This window comes from Lutjanus erythropterus, chromosome 19 (genome assembly GCF_056507025.1).
Source record: "Lutjanus erythropterus isolate fLutEry1 chromosome 19, fLutEry1.hap2, whole genome shotgun sequence".
Classification (NCBI taxonomy): Eukaryota; Metazoa; Chordata; class Actinopteri; order Lutjaniformes; family Lutjanidae; genus Lutjanus; species Lutjanus erythropterus.
The window spans coordinates 22,550,314-22,573,857 of NC_139335.1; the positions used below are offsets into that span (position 1 = coordinate 22,550,314).

The following is a 23,544-nucleotide window of genomic DNA, read 5'->3' on the forward strand; positions in this document are numbered from 1 at the left end:
ACTACACTTTGATCTAATAGATATTCTACAAAAGAACTCAATTTCTATTTCAGCGTTTTAGACTAACTAATATGATAAGATAGAGCAGTCATTAATTCCAGACCAGAATACGGTTTAATTCTGTTCAAAGCAAGAAATAATTCACTACTGGGCAATATTCAAGAAATGTTTTGTGACGGGGAGGGGTGTTATAATTTTAAAAGACATTGTGTTTGTACAACAAAGAAGAATATGTATAAATATAAATAATATAAATATAATATAATATATAATAATATAATATAATATAAATAAATTGATTTAAAAAAACTACAAAAAAGATACTTTGGGAGGTTTAGTGATGAGGAAAGGTTTTCTTTTACACTGTGGGATAGTTGAACTTGGGATAGTTGTTTGTAAATTTTATTTGGTTATAACTAAATTTTTTTTGAGAAGTTATTATATTATATTATATTATATTATATTATATTATATTATATTATATTATATTAATAGAGGAGATGTGACACAAAACAAGTTTTACTTCAAGTCCTTTTTGGACACTGTTACTCTTGTGTTTTTTGTGGTTTTTTTATATCTTTTTTTTTTATTATTATTATTATTTTAAGTTCAAAATAAGTGCATCCATTCATTAATTCATTCATTTATCTGAAAAAACAATGAATACTTATTTTTGTCATATTTAAAGATACTTTATTGATCCTTGGTTGTGTCACAGTTGCTCCTGTGCAAGAATGTAAGTATATACAAAAATATAGAAATGATAAAAGATAGAAATAATAAGAGCGTTCAATATAATACAATATATGACAATATACAGAAAAAATAGAGGATAAAGTTTATTAAAAAAAATAGTATACAATATATACAACAGCGGTAAACAAACAACAATGATGAATATAGGGTATATAATAAGTGTGTTAAGATGCATGAGTATTATAAATAAGAGTACTGGTTGGCAGAAATGCACAGTATAAATGAAATGCAGCGATGATGTGAGTGTAACCAAATCATTTCCATTCTGCTCTACTCTGCAAACACCAATTGGTGGCAGTAAAGCACCAAATTCGTTGTTTGCCAACCACCAATAAACCTCGACGAAGAAGAAGACGAAGGCGTGAGCTGATTGGTGGAAAGTTTCGCGGACTTTAGCCTCCGTCGGGGAGCTTTTTTGTTCAAACCCGGGTCATTGTCAGTTCAGTAGTGACAGCGGCTGGGCTCCTTTCACCTGGTGAGTTAATTGTTAACGAACTGGTCATGCTAATATTTTATATTTCGCTGAAATACAAGTACAGTGGAAGGTAATCTATTTTTGTGTTGGCAGAACCTTTCCAGAATAGCGTGCTATCTTTAAAATTGCGTTTAAACGTGTTGTTTGGCACCTGCATTTGTTTTCCCGCGGTGTTGAAATGCAGCTCCGTCATGACAGCTGTGCTCGCGGTTTGCCAGATACTAATTTAAGCTAGTTGTTTCCTGTCAGAAGTAGCAAGCAAACTTTAGTACTTTGATGTTCTGACTGTTTACATGTGTATATTTTAGCGCTAGTGGAGTATTTGTTTTTACAGCTCACCTTACTCAAAAGGTTTATCAGACTTTTTTCACCTTTGCAATCATTGTTTTCCACCACTGCTGCTGACTTTCTGGGTCAGTCGTCCAGAGCAGATAATAATGGTAATATATGTCATGTGCTCGACTCGGTTAGCTGTTCAGCAGCATTTGACAGATGCATGGTTGAGCTGCAGTGACCTTGCAGTCAGGACAGAGCTGCCAGATCAAGATTTAGCAAGTGTAAACATAACTTCATGCAGTTGTGAATGAGTTATCTAAGTTACCTAATAACTTTTGTTATGAGTTTAGTTTCTGCCGCTTATCAGTCTGTGTAATGGTCCAAAGTTTAGCAGATGAGACCACATCACGCCATAACTGAAGAGTTGCAACACTGCTGCGGACAACACAGATGCTGCTGCATAAGTCCTCCTTTGTTTCAGGCTTAGGGCTGTTTGTCAGCAGGACTCGTTATATACTCTTTCATAAGACGTCCACAATATTATTTTATTGCATCTTTTTAGTTGAAAGATTTTTATCTCACTTGGATATCCTTTTTATGTTTTTATTTCTTTGTGATTCTTATCTTGACTCTTCATAAAGAGTCATTCCCTCTTTAGATTTCCACTTTACGTGAGCAGAGAAACAGCCACCATGTCTCTAACAAATGGCCACAACGTGAGCAAAGAAACCTGGGAATCACACAACAAGATGATGCTGGAGCCTTTGTCTGTCAGCGACTCAGAGGTTTGTGTTTTAGAGGATTTTATAAACAGAGGGTCTTGACTAAACCTATATTCTGAAGACTGCTGTGACCCTCTTAAAAACAGCTTAAAAAGTAAATTTTGGTTATGTTTTGCATGAAGTAGCTGTTGACATTTCAATTTTTTTAGAGGTGTCCAATTACTTGAGAGTTTGTGTATCATTTGTATCATTGTCCCTTAAATAATACAGCATTTATCTTTTAGGTGTTTAGCATCATAAAAAGAGAGAAGCACAGGCAGACATATGGTCTGGAGCTGATTGCGTCTGAGAACTTTGCCAGCAGAGCTGTTCTGGAGGCTCTGGGATCCTGTATGAACAACAAATACTCAGAGGGATATCCTGGTCAGAGGTACGACACTTAAAAATTCATTATTCATGAGATCCCATTGGTTTACATCCTGCAAGTAGTGCAGTCTGCTTTATCCTATCCATTTATTATTAATGCGGTATACCAGCAATAATTGGTGTGATCCATGTGTTCAGGTACTATGGCGGCACGGAGCACGTTGATGAGCTGGAGAGACTCTGTCAGAAAAGGGCGCTGGAGGCCTATGATCTAGACGCAGATAAATGGGGCGTCAATGTGCAGCCATACTCAGGTATCAAATAGTGATTTAACATCTAAAACTCTGTCAGTGTTTTAGTGTAGAGTCAGGCTGATGCTATCAATATGTTGACTTTCTCACTCCTCAAACTCTTTATCTATATTTTCTATTTCCTCTCATCTTTTTTTTTAAGATATGTTTTGGGGTTTTTTTGCCTTTGTTGGATAGGACAGCTGAAGAGCAGACAGGAAACAGGGTGAAGAGAGGGGGGATGACATGCAGCAAAGGGCCGCAGGCAAACCAGCGGCCGCTGCAGAGGACTAACAACCTCAGTACATGGGGCGGACGCTCTACCAACTGAACTATAGGGCCGCCCCCTCCTCTCATCATCTGGACCTGATCTCATCATCTTCCTCATTCCTCTGTCTGACTTGTCATACTATTTTTATGCTTCTCTGAAAGGTTCACCTGCTAACTTTGCTGTCTACACGGCCATTGTGGAGCCTCATGGCAGGATCATGGGACTGGACCTTCCTGATGGAGGTCACCTGACACACGGCTTCATGACTGATAAGAAAAAAATCTCAGCAACGTCCATCTTCTTTGAGTCCATGCCTTATAAGGTACAAAACAATCACATGTATTTGTCAACGTGCTTTCATCCAGGAAGTCACAAAAATTGGGTTAAAGTATCTAGAAAATGTGAATAATAACTGTTAAATAAACATGAATTGAGGCTGTACAGTTGAAATGATAGTATTAAGGAATACTGTCAATAATTTATCTTGTTTGTGATGATACTTAACAACTCTGTCGCTGTGAGGATCACCAAATCCTTTATATCTATGTTAAGTTCGACAGGATAAATTAAACCAGGAGTTTGTCTTGTAGAATAATTCATTGTAGCTTAAAAAGTGGCTCACCGAGTTAAACAAGTTTAGTCTTCATTAGTGCAGGTATGTGCACATGGCATTGGTGTGCAGCTCCTTATGAGAGCTGGAAGAAGATGACAAAAAGCCTGTTCTTTGACAGAATCAGGGGAGTAAATGGAGAAAACTGGAAAGTGTTTATAACATTTCCAAACTACAAACCTATTAGTGAATTTACTATTTCACTAGATAATGCAAGGAAAACAAAACACTAGGGTCATTACAGCACTATAAAACATTATATGCTCTGCTTGGTGCCAGACTTCGCTGCCAGTTCTGCCGCTGAAAGACACACAGAATAATATACTGACTGAACTGACTGATTTTTCTCATAACTGATGTGGGCATTTGTTTATTTGCTGGTAGTCTCCCAATAACGTGATTTACATTGCATCTCCCATCAGCTTCAGTAAAGCTCACACCAAAGCCTGGAGCATAGAATTGTTTTATATTGATGTAATGTCCCATCCTTCTTTTTGATTGTCCTTGGGGTAATGCCCTCAGTATCAGTACTTCTTTCCAGGGAGTCCCGGGTACATGCACTGAGACAAACCATAAAACAAGACAATTAAAATAAGGGGTGTAACTATACACTGAATCGATGTATCATATTGTGATGAAACTTGTGATTTACACATCCTTTTAAAAAGGTATGAAACCGTTTACTGCTGTTCCAGATTTTTCATAGTCATATATTGAGTATGTAAATAGCTAGTAGTAGACACTTTGCATCCAAAGTTTTCAACGGATTAAAATACAAATGATGAAGTACAAAATGAAGAGAAAACACAAGATGTGAAAACTTGAAACAGAGTTGTTCTTATTCAAAGTGATATCCAGTTGGTTCAGTCAGTATTGGGCTTGAGCACAATCCTTTGAAATATATCTGTTTCTCAGTGAATCAGATGTAGCTGTTTTGGTGTGTTTGATGTGAGATGGTCCTCTGTTTTTAGGTGAATCCAGAAACTGGCTACATTGACTATGACAGACTGCAAGAAAACGCTCGACTCTTCCACCCCAAACTCATCATTGCAGGTCCTTTAGTGTACACACACACACTCACACACACACTGTGCATGCTGACTTCTTGTATTACTTGTTTACTTCATTTGTAAACATCACATTCACCTCTGTTTCTTTATCTTCTCCAGGAACAAGCTGCTATTCCCGCAACCTTGACTACGCCCGCATGAAGCAGATTGCTAATGAGAACGGTGCATATCTGATGGCAGACATGGCTCACATCAGTGGATTAGTGGCTGCTAGAGTGGTGCCCTCTCCCTTTGAGTACAGTGACATTGTTACCACGACAACACACAAGACGCTGCGTGGCTGCCGCGCTGGGTTGATCTTCTACAGGAAAGGTAGAAATGGAATATGATGCTTCTGCCAAAACAAACCACATGCCTTTTTTGTTTTGTCATTGATGTTCTTTTATCCTGATTTCTGTTTTACATGTTTCTGTTTCCCTCCTCCAGGTGTGCGGAGTGTGGATGCCAAGGGGAAGGAGATTCTGTACAACTTGGAGTCTTTGATCAATCAGGCTGTGTTTCCTGGGCTGCAGGGAGGACCACACAACCACGCTATCGCAGGTCCGTCTCATCTTCCTTTGTCCTCTCGGTTTCATCTGCAGTGCCATTCAATTATTTTACAGTCTGTCTCATTTAGACTTGTTTTTTCACTGGCAGGTGTTGCTGTAGCTCTAAAACAAGCCATGACACCAGAGTTCAAGGCCTACCAAACGCAGGTTCTCGCTAACTGCAGAGCTCTGTCCAGTGGCCTTATCGACCACGGCTACAAGATTGTCACTGGTGAGTGCCACAGCACCAACACGAATCTGTTAATGGCAGTTTCCAATGTGCAGAAGCTACAAAGAAACATTAACTGATAAACTTTGCCTTCATGGACCTCTTTCACGGCAGCCATACTGATATGAAATAGTAGAGTAAACACAGGTGTTACCAATGATACTAATTAAGGTCCTGTTCCATTTAGTGTAGCAGAGCCTCTCCAGTTAGCCACCCTGACTGTATGAGCTTACTTGAACCTTAATTACTATCATTGGTAACAGTGTGTCGTGTTAAAATGGCTGCTGTGAAGGTGTACTCCCTCCTTAATTTAAGACATCTGGAGACATTATTGCTAGTACATTGAATTAGTATGGCATCTTTCCTGAGCATTTTAAATCTGCTCCTTCTGATATTTCTCTAGCAGTCAGACTGATTGTGTTAGCAGTGATGATCAAAAGATCATTTGAGAATTTATATAATTTTCCTCATTACTATGATTCATGTTTCTCATAATTAGGCTACGAGATAAAGATTGTAGATGTTTTTGTGTAATCGCAAGATAATGTTATTCATTCTTTAGTGAATACAATCTGCTTCTTTAGCCTTGAACATGCCAATCTGACATCAACTTAACACTTTATTAAAGATGGCTCTGTACGACCTACATAAGCAAATGAGACCATCAGTGAGAAGATTGGATATTTCTGTAGTTTTTAATGCCACCAGGCCGGATTCTCTGTGAAATCAAATTAAATGAAACTGTGTTTACATTTTCGCAGACAAAGCTACAGTTAGTAGCAGGAGATTTTTCTTTAGATAATTTTATTTTTCACCTCATACCTTGTGGTTATTATGGTGGAAACACTTCTACTTTTGTCCATGTCCATACATCCCTATTGACTCTCTTTTCATGTAGTTTCATTTAACGTTTAAAATTTGTATAACCATATATGCTTTGTAAAAACAAAGGGTAATGACATACCATGCTTGATGATGAACTTTCTGATATTTAATAGCTTCGCAATCTGTAGTGTCTTCTAATCGTCTTTTTCTCCTCCTGTGCAGGTGGCTCTGACAATCATTTGATATTGCTTGATCTGCGCAACAAAGGAACTGATGGAGGACGAGCTGAGAAAGTTCTGGAAGCCTGTGCCATTGCTTGCAACAAGAACACCTGTCCAGGTACTGCCTGTGTGTCTGTTTTAACACTGACACGCAATGATACAGGCAACTTTGATTTCATACAAGTGTAGCCCCTAGTTTGTGTAATATGATGGCAGAGTAGTCTATCCTGTGTCTCTGTTGATGTCTTTCTTGCCACAGGGTGCCACTCTCTTAATGTTTCCATATACATGTGTTTGTATAGGGGATAAGAGTGCTTTACGCCCTAGCGGTCTGAGGTTTGGCTCTCCAGCTCTGACGTCCAGAGGCTTGGTGGAGGATGACTTCAAGAAGGTGGCTGAGTTCATTCACAGAGGTAACACGTTTTAAAAAATATATTTCTGAAAAATGTGTTCTGTCATACTTGAATGTTGGCTAGTATAGTTAGCATGCCATTATACTCATTACTGCTAATGCATAGATTATGGGTACAAACACTTCGATGAAGCAGGTTTTTAAAACTCAATTTGGACAAATGCAATATATGACCCTCATATAGCTTTTAAACTAACCGAAACATCTCATATTAAAGTTGTTTTTCATATAAAACATGAGGGGAGACATTAACTACAACTGCCAAGGAGTGCCTCAGTAATAAACACCCAGTCACAGAGCACAAATTCTGTGGTGCCCACCAGTATTGTTTGCTGAATGTATTACAAGTTTCAACTAAGTCTCACTTTTAATCAGTTCACTTTGACATTTTGGCTTAGTTTTGGGTGAATTCAGCATTTTCGCGTTCTCACTTGCAACAATGAAGTGATGTGAATTTGCTAAGCTCTGATTAGTTTCTATGTCGTAAGGTTTAGAATCATCCACCAAATCAAAATGACTCTCTCCCTCTCTGCTCTCCTCTCTCCTGCAGGTATTGTGCTGACCCTGGAGGTGCAGAACAGCCTGGACTCCAAAGCCCCTCTGAAGGAGTTCGTCCAGGCCCTGACTCAGGGAGAGAAGTTCCAGCAGCGAGTAGCAGAAATCAAGACAGAGGTGGAGGCTTTTGCTGCTCAGTTCCCCATGCCAGGTCTTCCTGAGCTGTAGAGGGCGCCACTTCAGACACTGATGATTTTAACAAACATTATGATGTTATTATGATAATGTTTGGTGGTATATTGTTTGGTGTGTATATTTGTTGAGTGTTCACTTGTTAAATCTGTCAGTGATCAAATGAAGAAACTTGATCATAACCTCACAACAGATTTGTCTCAATGAAAGTATTTGCAGACTTCTTTGTCCTCCAGTTATTCAATGTTGCTGCAGTGCCTTTGCTGTTTGTAGATTGGGTTTTGTTTTCTCCTGCAGATTGGTGTTGAATGTTATGATCACATATAAGCTTTAATCCGTTCAAATTATTTCTTTTGTATTAAATTTACAATCCAAAGCTACTGGAACACAAAGCTTGACTACTGTTGAACATGAACATTCTATATCAAATACTGTGGACATTTACAGTATGATAAATACAATTTAAAACCACAATTGTTACATTAATAAAAATAACCACAATGAAGAAACAACAGATGCTGTGTATGAGCTTTCAGTTTGACTGCTGAACTGGTGCAGACTCATTTTAAACGGAAACTTAAAGGGATACTTCACAGATTTCTTTAACCAGCTTTGTATCATTGAGTGTAGTATTTGCAAATGAACAAGTATATAGGTGACAATGATCATATACAGTTTACAATCAAAGAGAATATGTGAAACCTTTCTTGCCAAGTTGTTAGAGTTAAAAGTCTAACAGCATTAGTGTTTTGTAAAGTTGCATTGAAAACTACAGTACATAAAACGATTAAGGGAATAGGAGGGAGGTTTAGGGATAAAGAGGGGTAAGAAGGGAACTGGTTGGGGGTAAAGAGGTAAGAAGAGGAGGGATTAGGGGTAAGGGAATAGGGCAGATATTAGGGGGTAAAGCGGTGAGAAGGTGGAGGAGAGGGTTATAGTGTGGATATATGATTGTGTGTGTGTGTATATATATATATTCATATTCATACATACATATATGTACTGTATATATGTGTTTAATATTTGCAGTCTTTGCTCTGGGTGGGATAAAGATTGTGTTTAGTGAACTTGGAATTCGAAAATACGATTTGTCTTTCAAATGTCTGTTATTATATTTTCCTTTTGATTTCTCCCAGAAAGAAAGAAATAATGAGAACCACAAAATATAAATTCAAAAATAAAATGATCTAAATAGAAATTTCTTCCTGTTTCTTTTTAACTGTCCACTGTAACTTTGGGTGGAAAAATGTAAATACAGACTCATTTTATCTGATATAGTAGCTTTGAATCAGTAGACAGGCCACCATAACGTGAGATTATCAAAGCACTCTGGGATCGTTTAGTCTGGCCTTACCTCGTCAGGTCAGAGGTCAGCCTGCGCGCCTCCCCTCCAGAGAACAAGGAGCTGTTGATCACTAACGTTAACTTAAAGTTACATACTGACCGCTGTTAGGGATTCTTCTTTAAAGTAGTTCCGATAACGCTACAAATAACTGCGGCTATCGTGGTTTCTCACCCGGGAGCTCGCTGGGTTTTTGTAGCTTTTGGGTTAGCCTCGTTAGCCACTTTAGCTGGCTGATGAAGAAATTACTAGCTAACTAGCGTTAGCTCAAGTTCAAGCTAGCTAACCGAAGCTGACATTTGTTTGATCGGAGCACTGCTAACTAACGCAGACATGCAGGACATTCTGGCTAACGTAGATCACATCAAGTTTGATCTGGAGATCGCTGTGCAGCAGCAGCTCGGAGCACAGCCTCTGCCCTTCCCCGGCATGGACAGTAAGTACTGAAGCTACTGTTGCTACCTGCCACTTAGCCGCTGTGGGTAAACTGCATCAGAGGTAACAGTTAAACCAGCTAACGGCAGGTTGACTCTGGCACCTGAACGGTAGTGACCGTTGATGTTAGCTTAGTGTGTCGTCGATCTCATATCTAAAGTTGTAGTCTAATTGTGTGTGTGTGTGTGTGTCCTTGCAGAATCCGGATCTGCTGTGTGTGAGTTCTTCATGAGAGCAGCTTGTGTGAAAGGTAAAAACACAACATGACATTTCAACTGCAGTATCAGTATCACCTCTTCATGCAACTCTGCTGCACATGTGGGGCATTTACAGTGTAACGTATAATTGTATATTTATTAACGAAAATAGACATTTTGAAATCAGTAAAATAAGGAATTAGTTATTTCTGAATCCAGCAATGTTGTATCTTATGTCCATAACGGTTGAGGACTGACAAGAAAAGGAAGGAAAAGGTCAGTACTGAAGCTGCTGCAAAAACACTGGATTCTACTATGATTCAACATCTTTTAAATAGATCGGCCCAGGTCTGCTAAATATACATCCTGAGGGTAACTAACCATTTCCAAATAAAGAAAACTTCTCGTGCTCTGACACAATAAATAAAGCCATCCATATAGCTGGATTTTAAAGCTACACAAGACAAAAAGGAGCGGCTCTTAGGAAACGGGTCGATAAAAGCATTGTTAATGGGTCTGTGTCACACTGAAGACGATCTTTTGTTGTGATTTGTACAGGGCATGAGAGTTTTTTCCCTCCAAAATAAAATAGCATGATGATGTGTTGGAGGGGTGCTGGTTGCTTTTTGTCAGTTGACCTAAGTGTAGTTGAATGTGTTAAATGGACATATGATATAATCTGGTATTAATCACTGGAACCTGATTTGAATTGAATCAAAACGGGATTGTGGCAAACTTTGTGATATCGGCAAGTATTATCGCAAAGAATCAATATATTGTATCGTGATGAAACTTGTGATTAAGTAATAATAAGTATAGCGATTGATATAAATAAAATTTCAAAAACGATAACAAAAACACTCACTTGAAAAAAAATATATTAATATTAAAGATAAAAATTTAAGAGCTTACAAGGTTGAATTACCCCAAAATAGATGTTTAATCTTTAATTGCTTTTTAAAATACCAAGTTATAGCATGCAACTGAGAAAGGGGAAATAGAAAATATTGACACTATATTTGTGGAAAACACAGACTGCTCACTGGGGGTATGAGTTAAGAATTTTTGTTTCCACTTCCAGGTGGGATGTGTCCATTCCGTCACATCAGTGGAGAGAAGACGGTGGTGTGTAAGCACTGGCTCAGAGGACTATGTAAGAAGGGAGACCAGTGCGAGTTTCTCCATGAATACGACATGACCAAGATGCCTGAATGTTACTTCTACTCCAAGTTTGGTTCGTTGACCCGATGTTTCATAAAATCAAAATAATGAGCTCGATAACTGTTCTTATCCAGAGTATGTTAATGATTTGATGTGTGTGTTAAATGTGTGCGTTGACTCTTGCAGGTGAGTGTAGCAACAAGGAATGTCCATTCCTGCACATCGATCCTGAGTCCAAGATCAAAGACTGTCCCTGGTATGACCGAGGCTTCTGCAAACATGGTGAGCCCTGTTCTGTGGTGGACATAAACATTCCAATAGTAATAATATTAACACCTAAACATGCTCTTAACTTTCTGCTGTGGATCTTCTTCCATTTTCCTGTCTTAGGTCCTGACTGCAGACACAGACACACGAGAAGGGTGATCTGTGTGAATTTCTTGGTGGGCTTCTGTCCGGAAGGGAAATCCTGTAAATTTATGCAGTATGTAATCCTGTTCATTTGATTCTTACATAATAGAAACCTTCCTTACTTTACTTAACTTGTGACTTGTTTTAGTGTTACGTTTTGTAATTAGGGATCATTACCTCTTTTTGCCTTATTTATGAGATGAACTGTAAAGGGCTTCATGTGGAAGTGATGTAGATTTAAAGTGAGATATTCTTCTACAGTCCTCGTTTTGAATTGCCTATGGGAGCCTCTGAACAGCCTCCTCTACCACAGCAAACCCAGAACCAGACAAAGGTGAGAGGATAAGTGCACAAACACCCAAATACACACATCTGTATGTAGAAATGATAGGCCACTATGAGTGTGTAGATTCAGGTAGTTCAAAATTAAACTCTAAATGATTTCTCTTTGTTTCTCACTGCAGACTGTGCCCACCATCGGTCGCTCGTCGCTCTCTCTAATCCAGCTGACCAACTCCAGTCCAGGTCAGCGGCCGCAGAACCACACGCCGATGGCTGTCACTCAGCAAAATAACATGACTGGCAACAGAGGGCCTCGGCCACTGGACCAGGTCACCTGCTACAAGGTGAGACAACCAAATATTAGTCCACTAACATGCCCTTGTGTGTTCAAAATCCATTTTAGACACCAGCCTCTCATTGTTGTCAAAGATATGAAGACTGGCACTAGTTACCCTAAAGTAGTAGTTTGAGATTTTGGTAAATACAAATAAAGTAAATTTGACTTCCTCTCTTGAGAGCAATGGTCGGCATTAGTCTCAGTCAAGGCTGAAGAAGACCAGGGGTAACAGGGCTTTTACTGTTAAGGCTCCAACCCTTTGGAATAGCCTAGTCAGGAACTTAAGGGGACAGTTCACCCTAAAATCAAGAATACATATTTTTCCTCTGGTCTGTGGTGCTGTTCATCCATCTATAATGTTTTGGTGTGAGCTGCATAGTTTGGGAGATATCAGCCATGGGGATATAATTTATACTGGAACTAGACAGGACTAGTGGTCTAACTTTTGAAAAACTCAACAGCAATGTATCTTAACAAAAATCATGTTGCTCAAAATAATCTGCACTTTGTTGTGAGCAGTTTTATGTAGGAGCTACTTTCTCTCTGCAGTAGAATCTACTGGAACTACTTTCTGTCTGTCTAATAGGAACAAAACAGTTCCTAACAAGAAACTGCTCACGACAAGGTCTGTGGATTATCTTGAGTAACCAGGTCATGATTGTTGGAAAGAGATTGTAGAGAGTGGTTTTGAATGTTTCAAATGTGCTATGTAGTCCCATTATATTGGGGAGAAGAATCTCTATGGCCGATATCTCCAAAGGCTAGAGGAAAAATATGTACTTTTTATTTTGTGGTGAACTGCCCCTTTAAGACTACAAAATTCACTGCTTTCTTTTGAGTCATCTCTCGACAGTTTTACTGTGTGCCTTATTATTTTATCTAATATTTTATATTATTTGTACTTTTATCTATTATTTTATCTTTAATTTTAGCTGTTATTTGTTGAAGCACTTTGTGAAAGTAGTTTGAAAAGTACTATATATACATTTTTATTAAAAAAATGAACCTTCTTATATGTAATTGTAAAGTTTAAACTGAACCAAGTGACAGAAAATTAATTTTTGGATCATGGAGCATCTTCTCAAATGTAAGAATTTGTACCTTTCCTTCACTTGAACATAAAATGATGATTATTTCTACTTAGTACACACGTGCCCTCCATCATTCCTGTGCTATTTTCAGCTTTCATTTGCTTTTAGAAAGGTGCCATTAACACCTTCACTCTTTTGTCTTCTGTGTGTCTGCAGTGTGGTGAGAAGGGCCACTATGCCAACAAATGCACTAAAGGCCACCTTGCCTTCCTGAGTGGACAGTAACCCTCAGCCTGGAGGTCACCACAGTGCTGCAGCTCAGCAGAGAGGAAGCCTCTTTGCTCCATAGCTGAAGTTGAACTTGAAAGACTTTAACTGCCACTCTTGTGTGTGTGTGTGTGTCACTACAAACACTGGCAGCAGGAAAGATACAGAGTCTTATTTTTTTCGACTGTGGATACATAAAAATGAGAGGTCACAGTCTGTGTGGCTGTGGTTCATGACTTGTGGGATAGTCTACAGAGTTTTCTACAATGTTTGTACTGTTTAGCACACTGAATATTTAAATACACATCGCACCCATGGTCCAACAGAGGGGCAGTACTGTAACATGTTACTGCCTCATCATTCACATTTCCTTAGGTCATGTGACTGCATCAGTGACACCAGAGCAGAGCCTCTAATCTGCTAATGCCAGTAAATCAATGAGTGTCAGTAAAATAAAAACAATTTGATAAATGCCAATAGGAATGTAAATTGATGCAGTTTGTATTCAAAACTTCTGTAATTAATCACTACTCAAATTTTAGACCCTTCTACACATTTGTGGTTTTTCAAACATTTTAAATCCTGGAAGAAGTTCATAATTTTCCAATTGTTTTTGGAGCCCATGTGTTAAATCTGGATACACAGATCATTCAAATTTCACCTATGACAATGTGTCGGGGTGCAGCAGTTTGGCTTAGATAAACAAGTATCTCAGGATACCTTTCAGTGTGTGGACAGTCAGTGGATACAATCGGAGCATATTCTCTCAATCTGTACAGTGTGTACAAATAAATGTTCTTGTTAAAGATTGACCTTTTATCTGTACCTTCACGTCACTCAGCCTCAGTTTATAAAGTGTTACCACAGAATAGCTGCACTTTTGATAGTTCTAACTACTAAGAGCACAGTTTTAAATCTTAACTCACACACGATACCCAACAGTAAATCTTAATATTGTTTATTGGTCACAACAGTCACATATTCAACACAACAGAGAGCTGAGAGTAGAAAGAGCAGGGGGAACAAAGAGCTTCAAGTTCAACCCCTGAGGGTCTGATGGCTGCTGAAGGGCCTCAGTGGTACTTCCTCCAGCGATCGTGTTCTGCAAGAGAAGACAGAGAAAAGGATGTGTAAATTAAATCTAAGTTTGACATTAGTGAGGTATTCTAGCTAGTTTGAGACACAACAATCCAATATCAGGGGTGACATTGATCCTGTCTTTTGGCTAGGGATGATAATTAATCGATGTTCAATGGGTTGTTTAGAATTTGATCAAGTAAAATTTAATCAAGCTATCAAAGATCTGAAATAACAGAATATTTTTTGCATGCTCCACATGTTTTCGGAAATTCAAGTATATTGGTTTAATAAGAAGGCCTTTATGTCTGTAATTTGTTTTTTCAATAACAATCAAGTAATTGATCAGTAATGTCATGAACAATTGACTAAGGAAAGTGCTAACAATTTACAACCCTACTTTAGGCACATCCACATTGTATCTTGATTGATTTTAGAAAGTCTTGACAGCAAGAAACTATATGAAATTTGATTTTTGCAAATTGGATCCAAGCAAATGTGGAGGTGTTATGAAATGTGATTTCAACAGGACTTCTACAGATGTCTCAGTCTGGACACTCAAATCTGATTTCTTAGTGTTTTGTGTCACTCACAATGTGCTGCACAACAATGATTCAATTTAAACATTTTTGTTGCACTGACAGTTATGCCATTGTTAGACTTTGGACTTCTGATTTGTAAAGATCAACAGATAAATGGCTTTATGCCTTGACAACTGTCATTTACAATTTCAAATTTTTTAACAACATCTAGTCTTTATGGTATCGAGTGTGATAAAACTGCCATTAAGCTGTGCTGTGTCATCTCAAAGCGTTGTATTTTTTCTTCAGATGTAATGCTGTAGATGGAGGTGAATAGAAATAGATCAATTTAATATTGAAATTGTGACACCTATGACTGAGTGACGCCTATGTTGATACCACAGCACCTCATGTGATAGGTTGGTGATATCTAGGGAAATGAATCCGATCTGATCACTTGCAAATACCAGTGTGGACAGTCTGTCTTACAGATCTGATTTGAGAAACAAATCTGATTTGCTTGCAGTCTGAACAAAGCTATTTACTCAAAAGAAAAAAAGAACTATAGTAAAAGTCCAAACATCCTAAACAGGAAGCGTTTGCATTTCTTACTGATGTGGTCGTATTCCCACAGGTAGCTGAGTGCCACGTAGCCAGCCAGCAGCATAGCCACTCCACCGATGCCTCCCTTCTTCACGTTAATGTACTTATTATAGTATCTTTCGTGGCCTGGACGAGAAGGAGGAAAGAAAACAAAACAGCATGAATCACAATAGTATGGCAACAGGCTGAACAGTGTCATCCTCAAAGTAGAAAAATGCGAGTGAGTTAATTTAATTGGCAGCAGACAACATGCTGTGTATGTTGTGCAAGAAAGGGATGAAGGAATGAAAGCACAACATATTTAGAATATTTAGCATTAAAAAAAACTTTGTATTTCACAAATTGGCTGTATTGAAAACTGCACTCTTTTTTGTGACAAAGACAGAAACAAAGGAACCAAAATCAGAACCAAGTTCCTTTGTTTAAGTTTTTTTGTATCCACAATGGAGTTTTAGCCTGAACAGGTTTCCTCACCCTTGCGGATGGATGCAATGATGCCATTGGGAGTGAAGTCCCGACCTCCAAGCCAGCTTCCCAGCTCCCCCAGTTTCACATCCATCAGACGCTTCTCAGCAATGGGAACTGGTCACAAGTGGAGACAGCAACAACAGTTTGATTACACTTTGTCCATTATGAATAAAAACAAGCTGTAGCTCTTATGGTGTTGTCTTGGTTAGGCAGGGGAGTAGTTTAACACTTTTGATCATTAATAGGTCATAAAACAATATTGGCTGCTAAAAAGTAAAAGGGTCAGAGCTTCATCTAACTGATTATTCAGTCTATTCACTGAATTAATATGAATCTAAACAATTATGATGAATGATCAACTGTAAATGGGGGCTCATGGTCTTATGCAGTGGTCCTCAAACAGGTGTCCGTGAAACGGTATATTTTCTATCTTGAGAAGTGTCCTTGGCAGAGGAAAAAAAAAAGGAAACTCTCTGGTCTACTGCTCATGTATTGTGGGAGTCTTTTGACATGAAAAGGTTAGGAAACCCCTGGACAGATCGATTCTCAAAATAATCATTAGCTGCATCCCTAAAATCTTGACAACTCCATTCTCTGAAAGGCAGAAGTATTTAATACATAAATATACAAATTAAGCTGTAGTTGCTCACATTTACACTCAAATACATCGACTGAGGCTCTTTAGCTCCCTGGCGATAAGTTATAGTGGGGTGCCACATTTGACATTAGCCGGGTATGTAGCTTCATGTAGTTAGTTATGAATGAAGTGTTCTTAGCCCGCCGTTAAAAACACACTGTAAGTATAAAGCAAAGCCTTTAGTGTTTTATTTTTACGGCTAAATTTGTTTTAGGGTTGAAATTAACCAGATAATATCAGTGTTTAGGGGTTGACACGGTGTTTGCAGGCTACTGTTCACGTTAGCCATTACAGTTACATAACTTGCAAATGCAATGAAAACTTATTCATAATGGTTTCGTCCATACTGTAAGTAAAATCGCAAGTTTCTACTCACTGAACATGACAATTAAATATCCAAAGCAGCTCGCGTATAAATGTTTGCTGAGAACTGGCAATGACATGCAAAGACCTTGACGTGACTCTACGGACTGAGTGCGGCCTTCAGTCAGACAAAGACCTTCAACTGACTCTTTAACGGCCTGTCTGACGTTAACACACACAAACTCCGAGAAAACATGAAAATATACCAACAACAAAACACATAACTGACAAAATCTGTAAATATTTAAGCAGAGGACACGCTGTTTTACCTGGTCTGTCCGCCATCTTGACTGGTGCAGAGAGCTCGCAGCAGGGAATGATGGGAATAAAAACGGGGGAAGTGCATCATGGGAGATGATGTAGTTTATCAATAAATCCGCTAGAGGGCAGCAGAAGAAATGAAACCAGAGACGTCTAATAATGAGACTAAAAGGTTTAGCATTCACAGCAATAAACACAGAACAGAGCAACAACAAACCGGCTGGATTTTAAAAAAGAAAAACATATTTGACACTCAGTTACCAGTTTATCATCAACTTCAGGTTGTAATGTTAAGTTTACTTGAAAATAGGGTGACCAGAATTATAGAAACAGCTGGAACTATCATTATCCACTATTTTGTCAACTAAAACATTGTTTAACAAAGGATTGGGCAGTGTAACCAGTAAAGAAGATAAAGATAAAGAAAATAAAGTCAACTTTATTGTCATATATAGAATTATACACAGTACAATGCACAGTTCGCTGTGTAGTGCCTGGGATCCAACTCCAGATCTGTGCCAGTGCCTTGGTCAGGGGTCCAGGGGCACTGACAGTAGAATCAACCTAAGATTCATGTTTTCAATGGTGGGGGAAACCAAACACAGGGAGAACATGCAAACTCCACATAGGAAGATCCTTCCCAGGATCTTCTACAGTGCTAACCACTTCTACACTGTACTGCCCTTGACATAATCTTTGAATGGGACATTGCTTATAGGGGTTAGGGTTAATCAATCTCAAGCTCTTTAAGTTTTGAAATAAATTTTTAAAAAGTTTACTAAACTACCATCTTTTCTTTAAAAAAATGTGTTAGAAACAAAGAACAAACAAAAATGCTTTCCAGAAACTGCTGGGTACGTTAATTAAAGTGAAAGTGAATAATTGTTAAGAATTTAATATTATCAGTTGCAACCTTTTAATTTTAAAGGTCAGCAAGACTTGCTTAGTTTATTTTAAGACATAGTTTGTTCAAATAATAGTTTGAATTTTACTTAAAACTAAAAAAATAGTAAATCCAGTTGCCCTGAAATTGTGAGGACATATAGATACAAACGCACTGTAAATTTCCACTTTGTCAGAGTATGTTTTACATTAAATTCACTAACATAGGATCAACATCATACTATCCCCCTTGTTAGCAAAATGACCAAAATACATTATGTTTGATAACTTTCCATCCCCACTTTCTATCCTCTGGTTACAGAGAGAGTGCAGGGGCAGAGGGGTTGTTTAGATCGATATGTGAGTCCTGTCCGCCTGACTCATTAATCCTTTATCTGACTAAGGTTTATATAAGTTAGAATCTATGGCCTCAACTATGGCTCTGAAATACCAGTAGCTTAACTGTGCTGTGTATTGATAAATTCATGGCACTGTCCATGGTGCTGAAGGAGCAGATGGATTTCTGTCAGTTTTATCTTGGATCTATACGCTGTGGTAAGAATACTAAATTCTATAGAGTAGTCTCACCTTCATTATCAAAACATGTAGTCATGGGAGTGAGAGGATCACAGAGACACACTGCTGCCTGCAGTATTTCTATAATATTTCTATGATCTATGAAAATACACACCCAGATCAAGCCACATCTGTAACAAAATATTTCAAGGGAGACATGAGTACAGATTAGACCCTGACAGATATATCAGTCGATTGTTATTGTTGGCATGATGTTGGTTTGTCACAGTTATATCACTCTATATCAGCTTATATGTTGTCCAAAAATTCAGTATCGGTCGGCCTCTGCTATGGATAGAGTTTTTACTGTGGGCTTCAGGCCATCCTCCCCATTACAAATTAGAAGATCAATCACTGGGTATAAGTATCTATATATATTATGTCCCGATTCCTCTTTTTTTTTGTATCACTCCATGTTAAACCCCCCTCTCTCGCCTTTAAAAACCATAACAACATGACCTGAAGGGTTTACTACACTGGTGTCTCCTGACACTCTATTAAAGGATGTTCTTTTTTTTCAAGCGAAAGCAGGCGATCAATAAGCAACACAACAGCCAGTAGCACTGTTGTACATAATGTACCTGAAGATATAGTTAGCATCTTATTCAGACTGGTGTTTTCGTTTTAGTGTGTGAGTGGTAGAGGTGGTGCTGTGGTAGTTCAGGTCCCTTCTCAACACGCCCTCTGATCAATACACTCCTCTCTATCTCATCTCACACACACATACACGCACGCACACACACACACACATGCACGCACACACACGCGCGTGTACACACTGAGTGAATTAGGGTGTGTAGTAGTGGTTTTGGCCTTCATCCAAGACTAAGCAGCAACCTCTTTCCTTTATTAGACTGATTTCCCTGTTTCACTCTAATGACTTTCATTAGATGGAGGACTCATATAGATGTCCAGCACCCATCTGGCATTTTTTCACTCTTTATCTTTCTCTCTCACACACGTAGTTTTGATTACTATTCAACATCTCTCTAATCTGGTTAATTAGGCAGAGTGCATGTAGTGTATGTTGCATAGGAGAGACAGGAAGTGTTTGTGTGTGTGTGTGTGTGTGTGTGTGTGTGTGTGTGTGTGTCTGAGGGGAGGGTTATGTAGGTGGATACATGAGTGCATTGTGTGTGTGTGTGTGTGTGTGTGTGTGTGTGTGTGTGTGTGTGTGTGTGTTGAACATGAATGAATCTTCACCAGGTTTACTCTTTGATGTTGATGATTCAGCTCTCTTTCCTGCATGGTGACCCAAATGTTTCTCTTCCCTTCAGTGATGCCAGAGTCGACACCAAACAGACCAATCAGAGCCTCCAGCCCACTTAACTGTCATTAAAAGTATTCAGATTTTTTGTTTTCTAATGCAGATGTTTTTTTTTCATCCAACAGTGTGATATGATGATATTACACATCTCCAAAGTAAGGGGTTTGGCTCCGCAAAACCTTCCTGATATGTTCTGTGGCAGAATATGAGAACAAGATGAAAAATATGTGGTCTAATAATCTGATTAGTTGGCTGTACATTTAGGTGAACCCTGAAACTATAGCTACTTTATTGAAATCACCAGGAAGCCTCGTGGCTAATGTGACATTAAACAGAAAAAGATGGAGGCTTTTATGTGCTTTTATTACAGAGCTATGACTTTGGAACAGAATATAATTTAAAGAAAAGACATCCAGCTCAGAGCTAATTAACTTAAGATACATTTGGTTTTGCATGTCAAGCCTATTTAACTCTCCTATTCTCATTCCTCTTCTTCTTCTTCAATGTGCAACAACTACAACAATTTTTTTTTTGCCACTATAGGGAAGCAGAAAAAAGCTGTGAACACAACACTGACATATTATCATCTTTTCTTTTGTAATGTTGAATGTGTAAGTGAACAATTTCTTGCTATATGACCATTATAAGCCTAATATTCTTTGTCTTTTAGCTCTATTCTTGGTCTCCTGAGATGAGAATCTCCTGATTGATCAACAACTGAATTGAAAATGAGTAGTGAAAATCTAAAGGCACATCAGGCCATATTCTGATAGTTCTTTAGTTATTAAAGTAGATGTGAGAATGTAAATTAATGGCAATCCAACTCATGCACATATTTCATGCCACCCCTACATAAATCAGTGCCCCACTTGTGCCATTCTAGTCAAAAAAAAGCCGTGCAATGAACAGAATCAGCCCAGTCTGGCAGCTTTGCTCCCTTCTTCTCTCCTCATGAAGGTCACACTCAGTCGCACACTTGGTTGAACCTGCACCTTGCGTCTGTCTGATTTACACACAGCACGGGCCAGAAGCTCTAATCCAATCTCATTCGGCGCCGCTGAGAAGCCAGCACACACCCTCAGAGAGGTGGCAGATTCCCAGATGCACTCAACACCTACTCACACACTCACATGTGCACACAGATGCAAATATACAGAGACACGAACACAAAATGACAAACTGACACACAAATACATGCACACAGATTTCATCTGGCTTGTAAAGGTTAGCATCGACACCGTAGCTTAATCTCATTTAGGGAGTAAACCCATGAGCAGAAGTGACCCGAGGTCCAGGTTCACCTGCTTGTATACTGGTTTGGTTTGTTTGTTATAAAGCTGCCAAGGGCCTTGCTGCACTTCAGACACACACACACACACACAGACAAAGGCACTAGGGGACGGATGATTTCATTCCACCTCAAGAGGCAGGTGCCCTCGAGGTCTGCCACAGAGACAGCTCTTTGAAGCTGATGGAGGGAGATAGAGAGAGAAAGAACGGGAGATGGAGGGCGGGTGGTGTGAGGGAGGGAGTTGGTTTGTGCAAGGGGGGGGAGGATAGACAGACAGGGATGAAAGAGAATGAGGAAAGACATGAAGACTGTAAGTACAAAAGGGGAAACTGGCAGTAGAAAGAGAATGATGGAGGCAGATGAAGGATAAAGGAGAGAAAAGAGGAGTGGAATGAGCCCATGTCTGCACACGGCTCTCTTAATACACATGACCTTTAAACAGCCACTCTCCACAGTCATTCCCTGTTCATCCATTCTTTTTTTTTTCTAGACTTTTCCCCCATGTGTGTTCTTTATAATCGACACTTTTCTTTCTCTCTGCCCTTGTCAGCGAATTTTTTTCCCCCATCTGTAACCGTCTCACACTTCTCCTGTCTTTCCTCTCACCCACATTGATTTCTCTCCTCTCCATTACTGCTCTTTTGCCCTCTCTTCCTTTTTCCTCTTAAGTCGCTTCTTGTCATGAATGTCATCGCCTCCTCCTCCTCCTCCTCCTCCTCCTCTCAGTGACCTGAATGTTTCTTGTTCCTCCTCTCTCTGTCCTGGTCAAGAGCTCACAGGCAGACAGACGGGCAAGAATCAGACAAACAGACAGACAGGCAGGCATGAGGGGTGGGTTATGGGTAATGGGTTTATCAACTCTCCTATTACTACAACAATCTCATTAGAGATATGGAGATCACCAGGGGAGCTGCTAAAAGGAGATTGCTGGCCTGATGAGGGTCCCAGAGGAAACGTGTGTGTGTGTGTGTGTGTGTGTGTGTGTGTGTGTGTGTGTGTGTAAGACAGACATAGAAGGATAAAGGAAGACAGAGACTACATGTGTAGAAATGCTCCACAGGGACCGTTTCATTTCTCAGCGATAATAGCTTTAGCCCCTAAATCAAACTTTCACATTCACTCACACACTTGAATGTAATGCGCGCTAATGGAACGCTGACTAATCAAAGCTGCACTCGTACAGAATACGAAGCAGCACAATGAAAACCCGACCTGCAGTACACCTCAAACTCTGATTAAATTTGGTTTGGGCATTAATGCTCAAATTAGTATTTGTAGAAAAGATAAAGATGGTAGGAACAAGGACTACAGATTTGAAGGTGGATTCTTTATTTATTTAAAATGACACCCAGTTGAATCCCCACTAAAAGGACGACTCCATCTCTCTATATTTTTCTGGGCTTTTCAATTTGACGCGTCCACTCAGCTGTAAGGCAGTGATGTAGGTTACTGTGCTGACATCCTCCCCTCACTCAACCTACACTGAAAAAAGAAACCTGTAGGACCAACTTGAAAAATATATTTGGTAACACACAAATGAATTAAGTTTTTTCAAACCAAAGCAACAAGTTCAATGAACACATTATCCTTAAGTCAGATGTACTTAATCTGATTGTTTTCAAGTCAACTGTTTGCATTAATATTTTAGGCAAATCAACTTAAAACTTTCCAGTTTTCCAACTCAGTTATTTGATTTACCCAAAAGAAAGATACCACTGATTAACAACTGTTTTTTTTAATTTAGCCAAAAAGTATGTGTGTGTGTGTGTGTATATATATATATATATATATATAATTTTTTTTCAACATCACGTACAATGTTATTTTTCAATATCATGTGCAATAGTACGTTTCTATTATGCTTAATATCATATTTTAATATAATGAATATTATTTTGCTGTTACATTTAATGTCATTTTTATATCATGTGCAATGTTTTATTATCATATGCTATTTTTACATTCATTATCTTTTGCAATATAACTTTTAACTACTTCTCAGTGTCACTGAGAAGTGACACTTTTCAATTCAATTTACTTTTCAATTGCCTACCTTTTCTATTTTTGCTTTCTTCTGTACTTCACTTATCTTACTTCTGTTGTTATTCTATTAGGTACTGTTCCTTTGCATTTGCTCCTTAATTTGGGAGCAGTCAAATTTTTTGGGGATTAATAAAGTTCTATCTTACTTTCACTTATTTTTTTCCCCCATTATCTCTTATCTTATCGTACTTACTTCCTAACTGACCACTGGAGGACAAAGTGAACTGGGAAAAATGTCTGTGTGATGGGGGAAGGTGAAGTCAACGTGGCCCTAAGCCTCTGCAGCAGATTAGAGACAGATTGGTGCTATTGCTTTCCTGTGAAATACTGCAGCTGAGAAGAGAAAATAAAATGA

At 38.7% G+C, this 23,544-nt stretch overlaps 3 protein-coding genes across 3 annotated transcripts; 2 read left to right on the plus strand and 1 right to left on the minus strand.

The window, feature by feature from the left end:
* The first annotated feature begins 1,097 nt into the window (after positions 1–1,097).
* shmt1 (serine hydroxymethyltransferase 1 (soluble)) lies at positions 1,098–8,251 on the plus strand. The gene is made up of 12 exons (XM_084744262.1): positions 1,098–1,231; positions 2,149–2,292; positions 2,514–2,659; positions 2,794–2,909; positions 3,318–3,478; positions 4,738–4,819; positions 4,936–5,148; positions 5,263–5,376; positions 5,473–5,595; positions 6,640–6,756; positions 6,941–7,051; positions 7,601–8,251. The coding sequence occupies exons 2-12, from the start codon at positions 2,200–2,202 to the stop codon at positions 7,771–7,773; spliced, it is 1,449 nt and encodes a 482-aa protein (XP_084600388.1). The 5' UTR covers positions 1,098–1,231; positions 2,149–2,199; the 3' UTR covers positions 7,774–8,251.
* An 835-nt stretch (positions 8,252–9,086) lies between these two features.
* On the plus strand, positions 9,087–14,012 carry cpsf4 (cleavage and polyadenylation specific factor 4). Its single transcript, XM_084744411.1, has 8 exons — positions 9,087–9,515; positions 9,714–9,764; positions 10,793–10,945; positions 11,059–11,154; positions 11,263–11,356; positions 11,545–11,617; positions 11,748–11,909; positions 13,150–14,012. Exons 1-8 carry the CDS (start codon positions 9,413–9,415, stop codon positions 13,216–13,218), a joined length of 801 nt encoding a protein of 266 aa, XP_084600537.1. The 5' UTR covers positions 9,087–9,412; the 3' UTR covers positions 13,219–14,012.
* A 130-nt stretch (positions 14,013–14,142) lies between these two features.
* On the minus strand, positions 14,143–17,195 carry atp5mf (ATP synthase membrane subunit f). Its single transcript, XM_084744413.1, has 4 exons — positions 17,139–17,195; positions 15,876–15,983; positions 15,411–15,527; positions 14,143–14,302 (listed from the first exon to the last, which is right to left on the minus strand). The coding sequence occupies exons 1-4, from the start codon at positions 17,152–17,154 to the stop codon at positions 14,274–14,276; spliced, it is 270 nt and encodes an 89-aa protein (XP_084600539.1). The 5' UTR covers positions 17,155–17,195; the 3' UTR covers positions 14,143–14,273.
* Between the last annotated feature and the right edge of the window lie 6,349 nt (positions 17,196–23,544).